At 42.0% G+C, this 16,506-nt stretch overlaps 2 protein-coding genes across 15 annotated transcripts in view; one reads left to right on the forward strand and one right to left on the reverse strand.

Moving 5' to 3' along the window:
• The window catches only part of SUGCT (succinyl-CoA:glutarate-CoA transferase), a 336,870-nt gene extending 330,441 nt beyond the window's left edge, over window positions 1–6,429 (reverse strand). For 6 of the 14 annotated variants that reach the window (XR_010829335.1, XR_010829336.1, XM_066992199.1 and 3 more), the window contains exons 1-4: window positions 6,154–6,426; window positions 5,924–5,992; window positions 2,698–2,749; window positions 2,536–2,609 (exon numbers count right to left, since the gene is read on the reverse strand). Coding sequence is in view for 12 of the 14 variants with exons in the window: in XM_066992199.1 (XP_066848300.1) it covers window positions 2,536–2,609; window positions 2,698–2,749; window positions 5,924–5,992; window positions 6,154–6,286 (328 nt within the window). In the remaining 2 variants the exon portion in view is untranslated. Of the gene's footprint in view, window positions 1–2,535; window positions 2,610–2,697; window positions 2,750–3,059; window positions 5,885–5,923; window positions 5,993–6,153 lie in introns of those variants that run through there. The other 8 variants (XM_066992205.1, XM_066992200.1, XM_066992197.1 and 5 more) reach the window with 8 other exon arrangements.
• Window positions 6,430–7,238: 809 nt separating this feature from the next.
• Window positions 7,239–15,891, forward strand: MPLKIP (M-phase specific PLK1 interacting protein). The gene is made up of 3 exons (XM_048051630.2): window positions 7,239–7,445; window positions 7,826–8,923; window positions 13,080–15,891. Exons 2-3 carry the CDS (start codon window positions 8,570–8,572, stop codon window positions 13,281–13,283), a joined length of 558 nt encoding a protein of 185 aa, XP_047907587.2. The 5' UTR covers window positions 7,239–7,445; window positions 7,826–8,569; the 3' UTR covers window positions 13,284–15,891.
• Window positions 15,892–16,506: the final 615 nt, after the last annotated feature.

Genomic DNA, 16,506 nt, shown 5'->3' on the forward strand with positions numbered 1-16,506 from the left:
AAATTTAGATTATCATCTTCACAGATACAGGTTCATACCAGCACAAACTCCTATGCGTTAACATTAGCTACATGTTGAATTCCAACACTTCCTAGATGAAAAAAGTCTTTGAGTGAACAGTTTAAATGAGCTACAGATGTCCAATTAATATGGCAAAGGCATAGGATACACTAAAAAGAACTGTAAAGGCAGGTGGGTTATTTTATCTCTCAGAAAGAGAGAACATTTTCTCTATCACACTTGGACCGCTCTGCTACAGTAGCAAAAGATAAGGCCAACAAAAAAAAAAAAAATCAAGCAAAGGTCTTCATGATAATAATACTGAGCCCTAACTTGAGGGCCATTGCGCCAAAGGATTTAAAAAAAAGGCACCATATAAAGTCTGAAGTGCTGCTAAGTATCAGTAGTGAGACTGTTCCTGGTAACTTTTTAATAGTTAGAAAATAATTGTGAATGTAATAATTCACATAATGAATAATTGTGAGCATGCAATAAGGTTATTCAAACTTAGCGTCTGATTCTTATGATTGCTGTACTTGTTTGGTTTTTTTTGTTTGTTTTAAGTTTAAACTGCTATATCATTCTTGTTTCACTGTTCTCTATATAGTCTCCTGTTGTTAGGAAATTAGGAAAAACAAAGCAAAAATTTTAACAGATAGATGTATTGGGTTTACGTGGCAGGGTAAGGGCTTTTTTAGCCTCTGTGAGAGGAGTCCAGGAGTCAGGTAAGAGCCAGCTCCAGATGGCTCCAAAGAGACACAGAACGCTGGTTGTGCTGCTGTGAGAGCAGTTTAAGAAAGGGAAAAAACTGCTGCACAACAGCTGCTGGGAGAGAGGAGTGAGCATCAGCCCTGCAGCCCCCCCGGTCAGTGCAGCAGGAGGGCAGGAGGAGCTCCAGGCACGCAGCAGAAGTTCCCCTGCGGCCTGTGGAGAGGCCCCTGGTGGAGCAGGCTGTCCCCCTGCAGCCCATGGGTCCCACACGGAGCAGATCTCCACGCTGCAGCCCGTGGAGGAGCCCACGTGGAGCAGGTGGATGCGGCCTGGAGGAGGCTGCGGCCCATGGAGAGTCCCCGCAGGAGCAGGCCCCGGGCTGGAGCTGCAGCCCGTGGAGAGGAGCCCACGCAGGAGCAGGGGGTCTGGGGGGAGCTGCCGCCCGTGGGGGACCCGTGCTGGAGCAGTTTGCTCCTGGGGGATGGATGGACCCCATGGTACGGAGCCATGTGGGAGCAGTTCTTGAAGAGCTGCTGGCTGTGGGCAGCCCCCGCAGGATCAGTTCAGGAAGGACGGCAGCCTGCAGGAGGGACCCCACGGGGAGCAGGGGCAGGAAGTGACTGTGAAGGATCAGCAGAGGTTAAGCATCAGGGACTGACCCCAGTCCCTATTCCCCTGCACTGCCCGGGGGAAGGAGGTAGAAGAGAGTGAAAAGGGGGGGGGGGAAGGTGTTTTCAGTTTGTTTTGCGTTTCTCACTGCTCTAGCTTGTTAGTAATAGGTAATCAATTATCGTCACAAACAAACAGACTTGGCATAGTGAGATTAATCTTTGAGTGATCTCCCTGTCCTTACCTCAAGCCTTGAGCCCTTTCCATCATATTATCTCCCCCTTTCCCTTTGAGGAGGGGGGAGTGAGAGTGTGGTTGTGGTGGAATTTAGCTTCCCAGCTGAGTAAAGCCACCACGGTAGCTCCTAATATAATGAATTTACCAACATATAAAAAAATTACCTTAAAGGAAGAAAAAAATGGAAGTATATTATAAACCTATTGAGCCTCAAATCTGAGGATCTTGACTGGGGACTCATAGTTCCTATATAAATCCTTGCTGGAAGTTTCTGTTCACATGTCAAATTTTGGATGTCACTCTACAGTTACAACTGTTTTAATTCCCTCACCACATTACAAGAAATTTGAAACACCTAAGCATTCCCATGCCCAAACTAAAACCTCAAAGTCCAAACAACTCAACACATCAATTTAATTTTGAGTGATGGAATAAGCCATTTTAGTAAGTGATGACTTGGTATTGTTTTGTACCTTAATATCTGGAAAGACATGACCTGATCTTACAACTTCAACCTTCTCACACTCATCTTCCCTAAATGTATTGGGTTTTGAATAAAACACACATACACAGAGTACATTGTTAAAGCAAACAGAACATATACGTGCAAACAAACTTACTTAACTAGTTCCCTATCACACCAGAAATAGGGCAATGTCGTCAGAGTATTCCAGAAATTTGAAAGCTATAGCTTTAAAAAATATAGATAAACAGCTACAAAATTAAGTTTTTCTTAGCCAATACCATATACACACTAAACAAAAACAGTCGCCAATGCAACATAGCATTGTCTTTTTAAATATTTTCAGAGAGTCCAGACTTACATTCTCAGTCCGTGGCAAACACCCCACAACATTATCACAAACCAAATTGTTGTTAATAATCTGAGGAACACTGGAAGACGACAATTCCAAATACACAATCATTTGCTAAACTGGCACGCGTTCTTACCATAGCTAAAATAAAGACAAACCTTACCTGGCCTTTCCACTTTGATGACTTCGGCCCCTAGATCTCCTAAATTCATTGTAGCAAAGGGCCCTGCAAGCACCCTGTAATATTATAAGAAGATTCTTAGTTTTTCCTACTACAATACTCACATCTAGACAGAGCATTCCAAATGATAGACAAAACACAAACCTTGTTAAGTCAAGAATTTTCACGCCATCCAGTGGCTTTACATTACTAGCACCTGACAAGAAACAGAAAACAGTAACTAACTGGATTTTTTTTTTTCCAAGATGTTTCTGATTGGAAGTTTGAAACCCTTCTTGTGACTCTCTCATCATCCTCCCTCCCCAAATACATGATAATAAAGCTTTCTTTACAAGTATGTTATTAGGATTATATTACATTATTATTGAAGACTTTCAAAGTCAAAAAAAAAGGTTCTGCTATATCAGCCATAAGATATTATAGACACCCAAGAATTCTACAGTAAAAACTACCTCAAGGTATTTTTATATATGCCAACCACAAACACACATCTTTTAAAGACTAACCTGGAGAAAGATCCAAGATAAGCATGGAAAACATTTGAATGACAAACTAAAATTAATGGATAACAGACCAATGTGAATCACAGTATCCACAGCAGCAAAGCGGTTTGACCTGGAGACCCATGCACTTGCACCACACAAAATCTCTACATTTTAAAAGAGAAGTTACAAAACTGAAGGCCGAGTGTATGAACCAAGGAAACACTCATTCTCTCTTTTGATTCTCAATGGCAATTACACAGGCAAGACTACTAGCAAACCACAATTCTCTCCTCCTTTCCCTCCTCACCCTTTCCAGCCTGACCAGCTCTGAGAAACAATAGCAGTGGCACAAGGCAAACAGTCACATCATCTATCACATCACCACAGGTTTGCAAATATCTCTGGGTAGCCTTGAGTAAGGAAGTTTTTCTTCTGCTGACTTAATGTCTTGAACTGCACACTGGGAACGCAAACACTACACTGTCCCATGCAGATGGGGATTTCATTACTCTTTGTAAGGTGGGCTCCCACCACAAAAAAAGGAAGCAGCACCTGCCCAATAACATCACAAAACTTACACAGCACTAGCTTGTGTTAGCTTTGTGTGTTTGTCAAGGTAAAAAAAAAAAGATGTAAAACATGGCAAAAACAGTTAACTCGAGCACAGACTTCCAGAACAGGAGGAAGGAACTACAATCCTTCAAAGCGCAGGGCATCTCCAGACCAACACAACAGTGGCATGCAATCATGAATGCCTGCGCCACACTCCCTCCGTCAGATCAGTGCCACCTATCACAACACCCCCCCCCCAACGCTTTTTTTTTTTAATTTCAATGATTTTTAATCTTAATATGTTCATATATATAAAAATAATCTACAGAGCTATGAAGAAGCATTGAGAATTCAAGGCTTTTGCTATGTTTTCCGTCACTGTACTGCTCTCAGTAAAAAACATTCACATCCCATTCTTCATCTTTAAGACATTTCCCCTCAATTATTACAAATCACTCCAGAGAGATTTGAGTTTAACTGGGTTTATTTTTTTAAATGCAATATGCAGACCAAGCAGCATGTTGAAAACAGGCTAACAAGCTTGTCTAAGAACAACCACGTATTTTGAACATTTCAAACCCTTTAGGAAAACTCAGACTGTCACCTCTCTTCAACATTTGCACACCTCAGTGAAGACTCCCAGTGCTGGAAAACACTTGTGCTAGTGCCAGGTAAGCATCACAGATCCTCTAGTGTAACCTCAAGATTAGCAGGTTGGCTCTAGATAGGCAAACACTTGTGCATATGCTTATCTTTTAAAGAATTAAGCCCATCTGCTTCACAATAATATTGCTGTTATTAATTAAAATTTAAAAATAAAAAAAAAAAACATTTGTTAGTTAGCCAAAAGGGCCCACCTTTCTCTCTTCTTTGCATTCCATTTAAAAATTGATTCTTATTCAATTGCTCACTAGCACTAGAAACCTTAGTGTCTTCCGGAGCCAGCATTCAGTGTTACTTCCATTTCTCACAGCCACACTACAACAGTCTTTCACAGCCAACAGGTTCCCTACCTGCAGCCAACAGTTTCAGGAAGCCATTAAGATTTTTCCCAAAAAAAAGCCTGTAAAAAGCCTGTGAAGCATCAAGACTGGCCAATACTTACACATTCACACCCTGAGACTGATGAATGCTTACTAATTATCGCTTACACTATGGCACAGCTAATGCTCCATTCAGGGATTAGGACTCCGGTATAGCTGAAAGAAAACATGAGTACAAGCATTGTTTCAGAGATGCAGGCCCTTGGGAGCTTTCCATAAATGCTTGTAGATAAGGATGATGTCCACAATGATAGAGAAATGCAAGAAAGAGGAGAGATCAAAAGCTTGCTTGTGAACGACTGAGAAGGCAACAGACCTGCTAGTCCCTTCAAACTAGAACAAGCACAGGCAGACAGAAGAAAACTCCTAGGACCTGAGTTCTCATTCCAGCAGGACACCAATTTGCTAAAACAATTACAACACAAAGCCTTTTGGCAATCAGAGAGCAGTTCTGATGCACTGATCCTGAGTACTGGAGTACTATCAACCCACCCACCACAGCAGGAACAAAAAATAAAATAAAAACATACCATCAGAAAAGAACAAGTATTGACCAAAAGCCTCTCCTGTCCTCATTTTTTTTTTTTTTTTGACTATGTGCCTTGTATTACCTATGTTATAGGAGCCCAAGTCAAACATTTTTCCCTTGACTATTTTTTGTTGTCATTCTGGCTCAGTATAGCCTAAGTTTCCATGAATCTTGAATTTACCATGAACAAGATAACTATGTGTATCCATTTTAACACATATTTGACTAAAAATAAATAGATCCATTCAATCTTGAGACAATTTAAACACTTTAGTTCAATTCATTACACTGTCCCTATCATAAAGGTAGAAGTAGTGATAAATTGGCCTATTGTAACAATTGAAGCAGCCAGGGAGATCATTCTGTGGCAGAACAGATTGAAATCCATTTACTGTCACATTCACAGAAAAGTTTTCCTTAGTTGTTTTTCCTTAGCAGATTGGGACTTTTAATACTTACACAACAGTGTGAGTTAAATATAAATACAGCAATCCTGTTCTGATTGCTTCCAACTCCAGGGAAGAAAACCCCTGTATCCTAATGCCCCTACCCTGCCTGCACACACTGCTGTGATTTGTGCACACAGCCAGCCTTGCTTGAGGCCACGACAACCGGGGTGAAATCCGCTGTCACTTCAAGCCAGGGCTGCACCTGCTGCGCTCATCTCACACCAGGCTCCGGGCAAGTCTTAGTGCTTGTGTTGGTTATTTAGTAACAGAGTTACTCAGTAACAGGGCAGAGCGGAGCCGACAGAAACTGACTTGGTCGCGGCCCGGGGTTGTTGTCCTGCGGGAAGAGCAGGGAGCTGCTGGAAGCCACGCTCCTGGCACCTACGGGGAAGGGAAAAGGAGACGATCAGAGACCGGCTGCTGCGCTGGGCGACACGCGGGGCAGGGCTGAGAGCTGCCACCCCCCTCCTCATCTTCTTCCTCCACTTCCTCCTCCTCCTCCCCCCGCCGCCCCTCCCGGGGATGCGGCATGTCCCCGCTACCTGCCGCGGGGGGTGCCGGCGAGGCGGCGCTCGGGGCTCCCGGACAGCGCGGCGAGCAGGCTCCGCCGGTGCGGCGCAGGCTCCTCCACAGCCCCCCGCCGCCGCTCCTTCCTCCCAGCGCAGCGCTCAGCATCCCCGCGGCGCCTTAGCGACGGCCCCGAATAGCAGCGCAAAAAGGGGTGCGCTCCGCCGCAATGCGCAAGCGCACCAGCTCCACTCGCCTTTACACCCCCTTCTCGGGGAGCGGAGCGTTAAATAGTTTCCCGATGGAGGCAGTGCGCAGGCGTGGGGCTGCTCCGCCCCGCGGCCGTTGAGGCTGCTGGGGCAGTTGGTGCGCGCGTGGCTCCCTGAGTGGGCAGCGCCTCAGCCGCGGCTCGGGGCTCGGTGGCCCCTGGGGAGGTTTCCTCGGTGCTCACGGCCAGCCCGTGGGCTGCCCTGCTCTCTGGTGTTAAATAGGCCAGATCGGGCAGGCTTTTTGCCTCTGGTGCCGGTAACGGGCGGTAACTGGTGGTGCTAGCCCTGTTACCCACGTGAAAGGGGAACAAAGTGGTAACAAACCAGGTGTTTTCTTAGTATGTGGGACACAGGTGGTCGGCCTTTATAAATATGGAAATTTCTTTTAGGTGTTAGAACAGTGGTTCCAATTGCTTAATTGGAATGTAAACCCCAGGACTTAGCCAAAATCGACTTTTTTGGTTTTATGATGTCTAGCTCTGAGCTGAACCAATGTATCATAGCTAGAAGCCTGTTTCTTGTTTGCTGTACTGTATTGCCAAGGTGAAATAAGGTATCCCCACGACAATTTTCCATGCCTACAAGTCAGGCAGTTATACCACATGCCATTAAATCCTCTTGCTTAGCACATGGTAGATCCTTGAGCTCGCTCGCTCTTCACGAGAGGTGCAATGTTAGTTATGCTGGACGCCCTCTCTTCACCTGTACATAACCCTGGAAGGGTTCAGAAGATTGGGTCTTTAAGTGAGTCTTCCCTGAGCAAACTATTTACAGACTGTTTTTAGTTCCTGGTAGGACAGAGTGAAAGGCTTGTAACAATCCTCCCCCCCCCCCCCCCCAAAAAAAAAAAAAAAAGTCTTAATAGGATAAAAAGCCCCGCACAGAGGTTCAGCATTTATTTATGGGAAATACACTAGGAGGATGACAGCTGCATCTTGATAAAACTGCATCTAGATAAAACTTCTGACTGCTTGAAAATGAGCCTTATACACAACACAGTATTGCTTGACAGAGCACCTGGACACTGAGGAAGAACAAAGGGAAAAGTTACATCACAGGTTTGTTGGCTGGATATACAATGTGTAATGGAAAGTGTGACTTGTACGCTTAGAATCCTAAAAGCAATTAGGATTTGTCAATGAGAAGAAATTCATCAGCAAAATTATCCCAGTGTAACTCGACATCTGTGTAATGATGTTTATTTCTAATAAGTTTGGTGTGAAAATGGTTTAAATTAAAAGAAACCATCAATTTCTGGAATAAGACTGGTCAGACTGAGGAACTGATAGTATGTTGATAAATTGCTTTGCATAGACATGGTATTTCTTGATTGTATAACAGTAGGTAGAAAATTGGTCTTTTAGAGAAAACAAAACAGTAAAGGGTTAGCAAAAGATTTCCTAAGTGAGTGGGTTTAATCTCTGTGTTTGCATTGCAGCTTTGCAAGGACAACACTCCATGTTTTCGCAGGGAAGTTGTTAAGCAGTAGAGAGCAGAGTTCACTGGGAGTAGAAAGTGAGTTATCTCCATTGGCAGAGGAAACAAACAAACAAGCTGTTGTTTAAAGGAAAGCAAGACCGGTGAATGCAAGAATGAACCCCCCTTGTGTTTTCAGTTGATGTTTGTTCACTGCTGTCCTGAAGGCACCAGTCATGCGCTGTGATGCACTGAAATGAAGTAAGGCTGCATTGCAGGGATGGCAATCTGAAAAATCCATTCCCTGATTCGCTCAGGAGTTATGCTCGTATGGCTACGAAGAGGAAGGCTGTAAGTAACGCTGTTATGTTGCTAAACAGGGGGTTCTCCACCAAGAGACTCTTTTTACGAATTTCTGTGAGTTCCACAGCTCTCGTTGCCCGAGCTACCGTTCTACTGAAGAACTGCCAGCAGTTCCAAACGCAATGCAAAGCCTAAAAAAGACAAAACGTTAAAAGCCCAAAGACTTCTGCCACCTCCCCTCCAGCAGCTCCGAGCGCGTCATCACCCCGTGTGCTCCTCGCTTCGCCTTCCCCGGCCCGGAACCGTCCGAGCCCGGAACCTACGAGCCGGAAACGCTGCGAGCCCGCAGCCCCGTGAGCACGGACCCCCGCGAGGCCGGGCCCGTGGCGGCGGGGCCCGAGGAAGCACCGGCAGCGGCACCAGGACCGGCAGCAGCGGCGTGGCCCCGGCGGCCCCCCCGGCCATGTACCGGCAGAGCTTCCGCCCCCCCACGCCTCCGTACCCGGGCGGCGGCGGGCTGCGGAGCCCCCCGCCCGGTGGCGGCCCCATGGCGCCCTCCCCGCGGGGCTACGGCAGCCCCCAGCACACGCCGCCCTACGGCCCCCGGGCCGGGCCCTACGGCGGCGGCCGCTCGCCCCGCGGCTTCGGCTTCCACGGCGGAGGCCGCTTCGGGAGCCCGTCGCCTGGGGGGCAGACCCCGCGTAGGCCGCAGAGCGCCAGCCCCCGCTACCCGGCTCCCTACGGCGGCATGTCCCCGGCCGGAGCTCCGCCGCAGCAGCTCAAGCGCTCGCCCGGGGGCTTCCAGAGGCGCTACCAGGTATGGGGCAGGGCGGGGAGGGTGGGAGGGAGGCAGCCGGGATGGGGGTGGGGGGGCCGCTGCCGCTGCGTCCTGCCCCTCCACAGCGAGGCTCCGAGCGCAGAGGACAGACGCCGCTCCGCCATAGGGAAGACGCGAGGACTCGCAAGGGAGTAGCAGTTTGCCTTTTAATATCCCGGCGTGCCGAGGTACAGGGAGAATGAGACACCGCCCCAAACTGCAACCGACAGCTCTCGCTTCTGTTTACTTCCCTCTGATCAGTTTTTCCGTAATACGATGGGGAAGTGCTGGGTGTTTTCCTTTGCCTGTGCTGTCTGACAGCATAGAAGCAGCCCCGATCACATACAGAGCTTTCCGGGACATCGATAAAAGTAGTGATCTGCTAAAGACAACTAAGCCGAGTTTCCTTTAAACAGAAATGAGAACATCTGTTGGGATGGTAGAGTATCTGCTTAAAGTCCCAGCACTGCACTGAAAGCTTAACTTTATATAAAGTAGTTTTTTTTCAAGAGTCATCAACAACAGGCTGAGCGAGTTAACGCCTTTTTCAGGATGGTTTACTAGGGGTGTATGACAAGCGCTACAGATAGGGATGACATTTATTGGGATGACACCAACTTAATTGCATAAAGCAGCTACATACATCTTAGAGAAACCTTAAAAGCCTAAGAAATGTCACATGCAATACAGACGATAAAATTTTAAGGTCCTCTTACTGACACTTTGTTTCTATTCAAAAATAGTCTGATTACTTTTTTACTGTGCAGATAGCTGTCTTACAGCAATCTCAGTCAGTGAAAGGATCGTTAAGAACATTATACATTTTCTTTCTCATCTAAGGCACTCTCAGGGCAGAAGCCTATGGATCCTAAAAAAGCAAAGGCTGTGGGGTTTCTACTGCAGTAGTAGGATCTAATTTTTGCATTAAAATGGCTCTGACATTGTGAAGAGAGAGGGTTTTAGTCATTGATGTCTGATTTCCCTCCATAAGGTCACCATTTGGATATTCACCTAAGTGTTTTTTAAAAGCCTGCCTTAAATTAACTGAGCAGAAGAATATGCAGAAGTCCTTTTGTCTTTAGTTTTAGCCAGACCTGGCTCATATCAGGAACTCTGAGCAAGAACAGCCCCATAGGCTTCGTCCTTGGTGTTAGGAATGAAACCTGACATGAAGAACAGACAAGTTTGAATCTGGTCACAGACTGTCTGCGTTTTCTCCTCTTCTCTTTCCTTCTGCAGACCTTGTGAGTAGCTTGAGAGCAGTGACCTGATGCCTTTCTAGACTAGAAAGCCATTTGTATGGCTGTAGCTTTGCCTAGGAGTAAGGTGATGTGTGTGCATGTACTTGTACACTTACACACATGGACTGTTTTGCCTGGAAGGGCAATTATGGATGGAAGAAATCTCATAACCCGTGAGTCCTCATTTTCTTTGACATGGGCAACAAAAATCTCAGTTCATGAGGCCATCAGTAGATTTCGGTAGAGGTATTTTATTGCACGTTCTCAACATCAGATTTCTTCAGATTGGTCCTTTGTTTTCTGTAGGTGCTATCGGTAAGAGAAGTGCAGTGCTTTTGAAATTCATGAAATACAAGATTTCTGTCTCAAAGGTGACAGTAACCCTTTAAAATCTCATTAGGAAATCCAAAAGATAGTTTATATTTTTGTGCTTGTAGAATTTCATTTTTGAAATGAATAGAAAACTTAAAGAATAACCTTTGTGTGGCCAGTACTTAACTGAGCTTTCAATTTTTCCACAGGGATGCACCTGCTTTTAGATTTTATGAAAACAAGTTTGTTGAATCTCATGAATATCACCTCTTAGAATTCACTTAGAGGCAGCATTTCCCTTTCTATACTAAACAGTAGTTAGTGAAGCCGTAGCTAATCGTCGTAATGGGGTGAAAATTTTACCGAAAGTTTTTTAAAAAACAAAAACAAGTTAAATTGTTCAAGCAGGGTTTCTGTCTTTCTGTGCATCTGCCAGCATCTAAAATTCAGGTGAAGAAAGTTGATTAAGGAAATGATTGTCCCTATTTTCAAGGCAGTGTTGTCACCTTCAGCAAGTTAGTGAATAGTGCCAAAAGATGCTTTTTGTTATTTTTTTATATGTCATTGGCATCATTTTCACTTGCACAGGTAGGTCTGTATGTTTTCATTTTCCACAAGCTTGTAATGTGAATAATCACCTCTTGATTTTTTTCACAATGAAAATAGAAAGGAAAAAAAAGACATAATGACTAGTATTCTAAACAAAAAAAAAGTTCAAATTTAACACTTATTGAAAGCCATCAATCTTGTATCACATAGCAGTACATAATAATCTAGTAATAATAATAGATGTCAGGCATACAAAAATGTCGGTGTTATGGATGGCCTGCATTATATTGCAGTGAAATTTTGTATTACAAAATAAATCCATCCAAAAGAGTCTTGCCACTGATTTAGTTTGTTCTGTCACTGGGTTCTGCAGAGAGTTAGGTCAGTCAGTTCAGCTTTCTTCTGAGTGCTGCAGATTACACATAACATTAAATATGCTCCACATTTAAACTGTTTTACAATGTAGGAGTTGCACAGTCTCTATTAGACATGGTGTTTTAAAGCTTTTTTTTTTTAAGATAGAAAGCACTAGTACTAGTGCTTTACCCTTAACATGAGTGCTTAAATAACAATAACGTAATTGTTGACTCAACTCCTTACCCCGTAGGAAGTTTTTTAGACCTTTTATTGAGGTCCTTCTCTGAACTTACCCTCATGATTTTGATGTTATACTTCATAAAGTAATTCTCTACCTTTTAGTAGTTTTCCGCTTTTGAGATCATCATCTTAGCTGCAGAACCTAATTTTCTGTGGTGAATCATTAGAAACAAACGCCCTGTGAATTAGACAAGGATGTTCCCATGTTTGGTCTTGTATCCATTATAATCAAGCTTTAGGAATCGTAGAACAGTAATGATTGGGACCACCTGTCAGTACATTTTCAGAAATAGATTCAAGACATAGCTGTTTCAGTGGCTTACAGCTAAGCAAAGGGGTCTTCACTATATGGCAGTATTTCTCAGTTTTACGCAGAAATTGTTTCATGTGATCCACTTAGATTTAGTGGGGTTTATTAGTAAAACTCAAATATCATCACTGTTGGTCCAAAAAAAAAGTCTTTAATCAGTGTTTTCACAGTCCTTTACGAAGTCAGAGGCAGCATCAGCCTCAAGGAATCCTTTTCTTAATTAAACAGAATGCATCAGGCACATTTGTAGACTAACTCCTGTGTATCTGTAGCCTAGGTTGTTTAGCCTTGGTTAAAACAAACCATTTTGAGTGGATGTGGCTTTAGACAAAACCTCCCTTTTTAGTGAAGTGAAGCTGAGGAAAAGAACAATGGATGATGAGCAATGGCTGAAAACTTTTATTTATTTTATTTTATTTAAATAAATATTAAAAAATATATTTAAAAATATTTATTTTAAATTGTTAAATTTGCTTTGTTGTAGCCCTTTTTAAGTTGCAGATCCTCGCAGGTTTGTAGAAGTAATTGTGTTGATCCCTGATCTTTGGAGAAAAAAAATATCAAAAGCTTCCAGGCAAAAGATTTTTCTTTCAAGTAATACCTGTTTAATCATTGATTACTGTTCAGATTTGCACATCAAAAGAAAGTTACATTTTCTCAAATTTCACAAAACACTAGTTTGGTGAAAGCAAAAATTGTTTTTCACAGCAAGTTCCTCGTGTCATTTGTAGCTATTTGCTTTATACATTGGTGCTCAATCTGTAAGTACTGAATATTTTACTTGTGCTCCTGTAAATGTTTCTGACTCTTCCTCAGCCTCTACACCCTGTTTTGTTGTTCAGCTTTTGAATTAGACATGTTGTTGACTTAGGCAGTGTATGAAAAATAGCAGAGGAACTTCTCTGTAGTTATGTGGCAGTATGGCAAAAAGGTGGTTTGGAGAAGACCGGTGTTTATCCTGGTAAATCACAACTTGTAATTAAAGTATAATAAAGCCAATTTATTCTGAGGAAGAGCAGGTGAGGAATAGTAAATATTCTTTGAAGATTATTCGTAAGCTTCAAAGCTCTGCTACATTAGAAGGAAACTTATTTTAGTTTGAATTAGTCTATTAAATGTTTCTTTACTTGATGGTTTTCTTCCAAAGGGATCACCCAGGACATCTACTCCATTTGGTACAGCGCTTGGCAGAGAGAAAAGAGTGTCTAATGATGTGGAAAACTATTACAGACCTTCAATGCTTGAGGACCCATGGGCTGGCCTAGAGCCAGTTTCTGTCACAGACATAAACCAACAATACAGCAGTGAGCAAACAACATATACTGGTAAAAAAGGGAGGTATTTCAGTTAACACTTTTAAAGGCCAAATAACTCCTTCTTGTCAGGAAAACTTTGGGACAAAATCTTTACACTTACACAAGATGAACAATAATAAAGACCTTAGTTAATGTTTTTATTTGATCACCTGTCCACCCTTTTATCCAATTTTTTTTATTGCATTGGAAATTTTTATGTACGGGGAGGGAAAAGGAGTGGTAGGATAACTTACATTTCTGGCTGCGTGGAAGTGCCTACCAGCTTTGAAGAACAAAGTGTTCTTTAATCACCAGCGACTGATCTGTGACTGTTAAAACAGGTTTCCATATATTTACCTCTTCCATGCCAGATTGTTAGCCTTTTATTGTAAACTCCTTTAAGAAATGGTATTTTTTTATGTTTCAACATTTTTAGAATGAAGTAACTTGGAAATAAAATAAAGTTTTGTAAATCCTTGTTTTGTAATGTATAAAGATTATTTTAGGACTTTTGTTAAGGTGTACTCATTAACAGAACTAGTACTAGTTAAATTAGGTGACTTCTGTAAATGTGCTTGTATGCTGTAGTTAACATCTGATTTTGTGCATAGCGTTTTTATGTTAATTGTAGTGTAACATGAAACTGAAATATGACTTTTAGCCACCTCAGGAAACAAATGTATTGTCTGTGGAAAGTTTAATTTGTTGAACCAGATCTTGAGTCATAAACGTAATTCTGTGATCATTTACTTTTGTATTTTAAAAAAATCATATTTGGAACAAGCTTAGACGTTTCTGGATTATAGTAAACAAGTCTGTTCAGTGGCAATTTTAGTCTAAGCAACACACATCATCAGAATTAAATAAATGCAAATGTACTTTCTGGATCTACGTTTTAGAATAGCATAGAATGATTGAAACTTTGTTGTACGGTTGACATAAGTATATGAATAGCACCTCCTTTTTGACGTGCTCTGGATTTTTCAGTTTTGTCTTTTAATTTTTACCTACAGCTGGCATCTTTGCTTAGAGAATTCTTGTTTTCTGTGTGTGCATGCTATATTTTTATACTAAAGAGGAAAACGATTTTTTTTCTTTTTTTTTTTCTTAGGACTAGTCTAGTTGTGGAAGATCCATTCTTAAGTCTGCTAATGAATATTGTAATTTAGAACTAATTAGGAATAGTTCCAGCTGTAGGCATGCTCTTTACATGACGTTAAGCCTGCAGTGGATATCTAAAGTGTTGAACATACTGTTATTTGTTTGTTGATCTTTGCTTTTTAGCAGGAGGTAGAGGGCAAAAACTTTTTTGTTAACAAAAAGCACTAGTTCCGTTTTCAAAACCTACATATTTTCTTTTAAGCTCATTGTATACTTCATAGGAAACACTTTTGTAGTCCTGAAGCACGGCTACGTAGAAGAGCACGAGGAATCACATCATGCTGTTCTTAGTAACTTGTCTTTTGCTGAGGTATGATAGCCCTAGAGTACTACTTGGACTGTTTCATCATAAAATGTCTTGGCTGAATACCACCTTCAGGAACAACATCAAACTGGAAGGGGGGTAACTTAGTGATATGTGCTAGCTGAGTCTCAAACTTTTATGACCATAACCTAAATTCTTGTCTTCCTTCAGTTGATCTTATTGTTCTAGTACTATATCCCAAAAGGTTGCTCAGAGAACTGAGACCATAATGCCTGCCTGATACCAAGAATTCTTAAATCTTCATCCCAGAATCAAAACGGTCCCTGAAATGGCAGCTATCAGTATTGTTATCTGTAATGCACACCAGCAAAACTGAAATTACTTGACAAGTTGCAGATAGTATTTAGAATTTAAATATCAAATAATTGTGTCACTTTGAATAGTAATTTTTTTCCTTTTTTTTTAAACAGTGAGAGATAAAGTTCACAAAGTTATAGGGTAGTTAACTGAATCACCTTTTTTGTTACTTTTTCCTTTGAAACTCAATGCAGTTTACTTTTTGCAGTATGTTTGGTGATCTTGAGGAAGTAGATCTGATAGTACCTCATGTTTTTTAAGAGACTAAAGCTCTGCCGCGTTCCCAGTTAGATGTAAGAAGAAACTGGGTTTGGAAAGGAGAAAGGAAAGGAAAAGGATTCATGACAGAAGAGAGACTCTTAGAGGTGGGACTGCTTTTACAGTAGCCAATATCAGCTGCCCTTGCACATTTCAAAGATGCATTTTTCCACTTTGGCTTTCCAAGGGATCAAAGCCAGTCAACTCTGGTAATAACTGTTAACTCCTGGAACCGGGTGTCAGACATCAACGAAGGTAAATGTTGCAGAAAGAGATTTGAGGAAATAATCTCGGAGCATTGTATTAATCAATACAGGCCTTCCACAATTCCATCTGTTAAGCTGCTGCTCCTGTGCACTTCAGGATATGACCCAGCAATTATAAGTACATCATACTACTAAAGACTCCAATAATTTGGTCAAGAATCTGCAAGGAATTGAAATGTAGATGTAATAAGCTTACTAAACTCGTCACACCGTACCAAAAGCTTAAAAACGATTTACCTTTCTGGCTTCTAAGAGGAATTCTGCAATTACGGTAAAATTTCGAAATGTCATTGTTGAATAGCTGTAAAATGCATGAACACATGTTCAGAACTATAAATACAATGTACTTAAAGCCAATTTAAACTTTGCCTTTTTTTACTATGATATCCAGGAAGCTTGAGCACTTAACTTCCTCACTGATTGTAGTCCCTTTTCCCATATGGCAAACATTCTTTTGCCCATATGTTTCTAATGGAGATAGGATATATCACTTCCTCATTTGTTTATGAAGCCTCTTCATAGGAACAGGATGGCTCTGGAAATAGCATTTGATGATAAAAAGCACATCAGAAATGTATCCTTTCTTCATGAGCCCATGAAACAAAATAATGTCTGTGCTTTGCTAATGAAGGGATTCTTCTGTAATGAATACACTAAGAATATGGGCGTTGTTCTTTCCTCAACAGACGACTTAGACTTTAAGGTAAGTCACTTTCTTTTCAGAAGTTCAGATCGATGCACGTTCTATCCATTCTGTTTTATTTGATGGACAAAGGCAGAATGCAAGACTTACTTTCCATTCAGTTTTGTAAAAGAAACCGCATAACTCATTACTAACTCTCTTCTAGCAAATACTTGTTTTCATTTTTTGCTATTTGCTAGCTACTGTGTTTAACAATGAGCTCCATATCACAGTAAGATAACTTAAATCACCTGCATTCAATTCTGTGTGACATGGTAACACACCAGGTG

Source organism: Anser cygnoides, chromosome 2 (assembly GCF_040182565.1).
Source record: "Anser cygnoides isolate HZ-2024a breed goose chromosome 2, Taihu_goose_T2T_genome, whole genome shotgun sequence".
Lineage (NCBI taxonomy): Eukaryota > Metazoa > Chordata > Aves > Anseriformes > Anatidae > Anser > Anser cygnoides.

What these genes read in the sequence shown, in the direction of transcription:
- MPLKIP (XM_048051630.2), top strand. Translation starts at nt 8,570, where the DNA reads ATGTACCGGCAGAGCTTCCGCCCCCCCACGCCTCCGTACCCGGGCGGC. An exon ending in GCTTCCAGAGGCGCTACCAG is followed by an intron (nt 8,924 to 13,079) that starts GTATGGGGCAGG and finishes TTTCTTCCAAAG; the next exon opens with GGATCACCCAGGACATCTAC.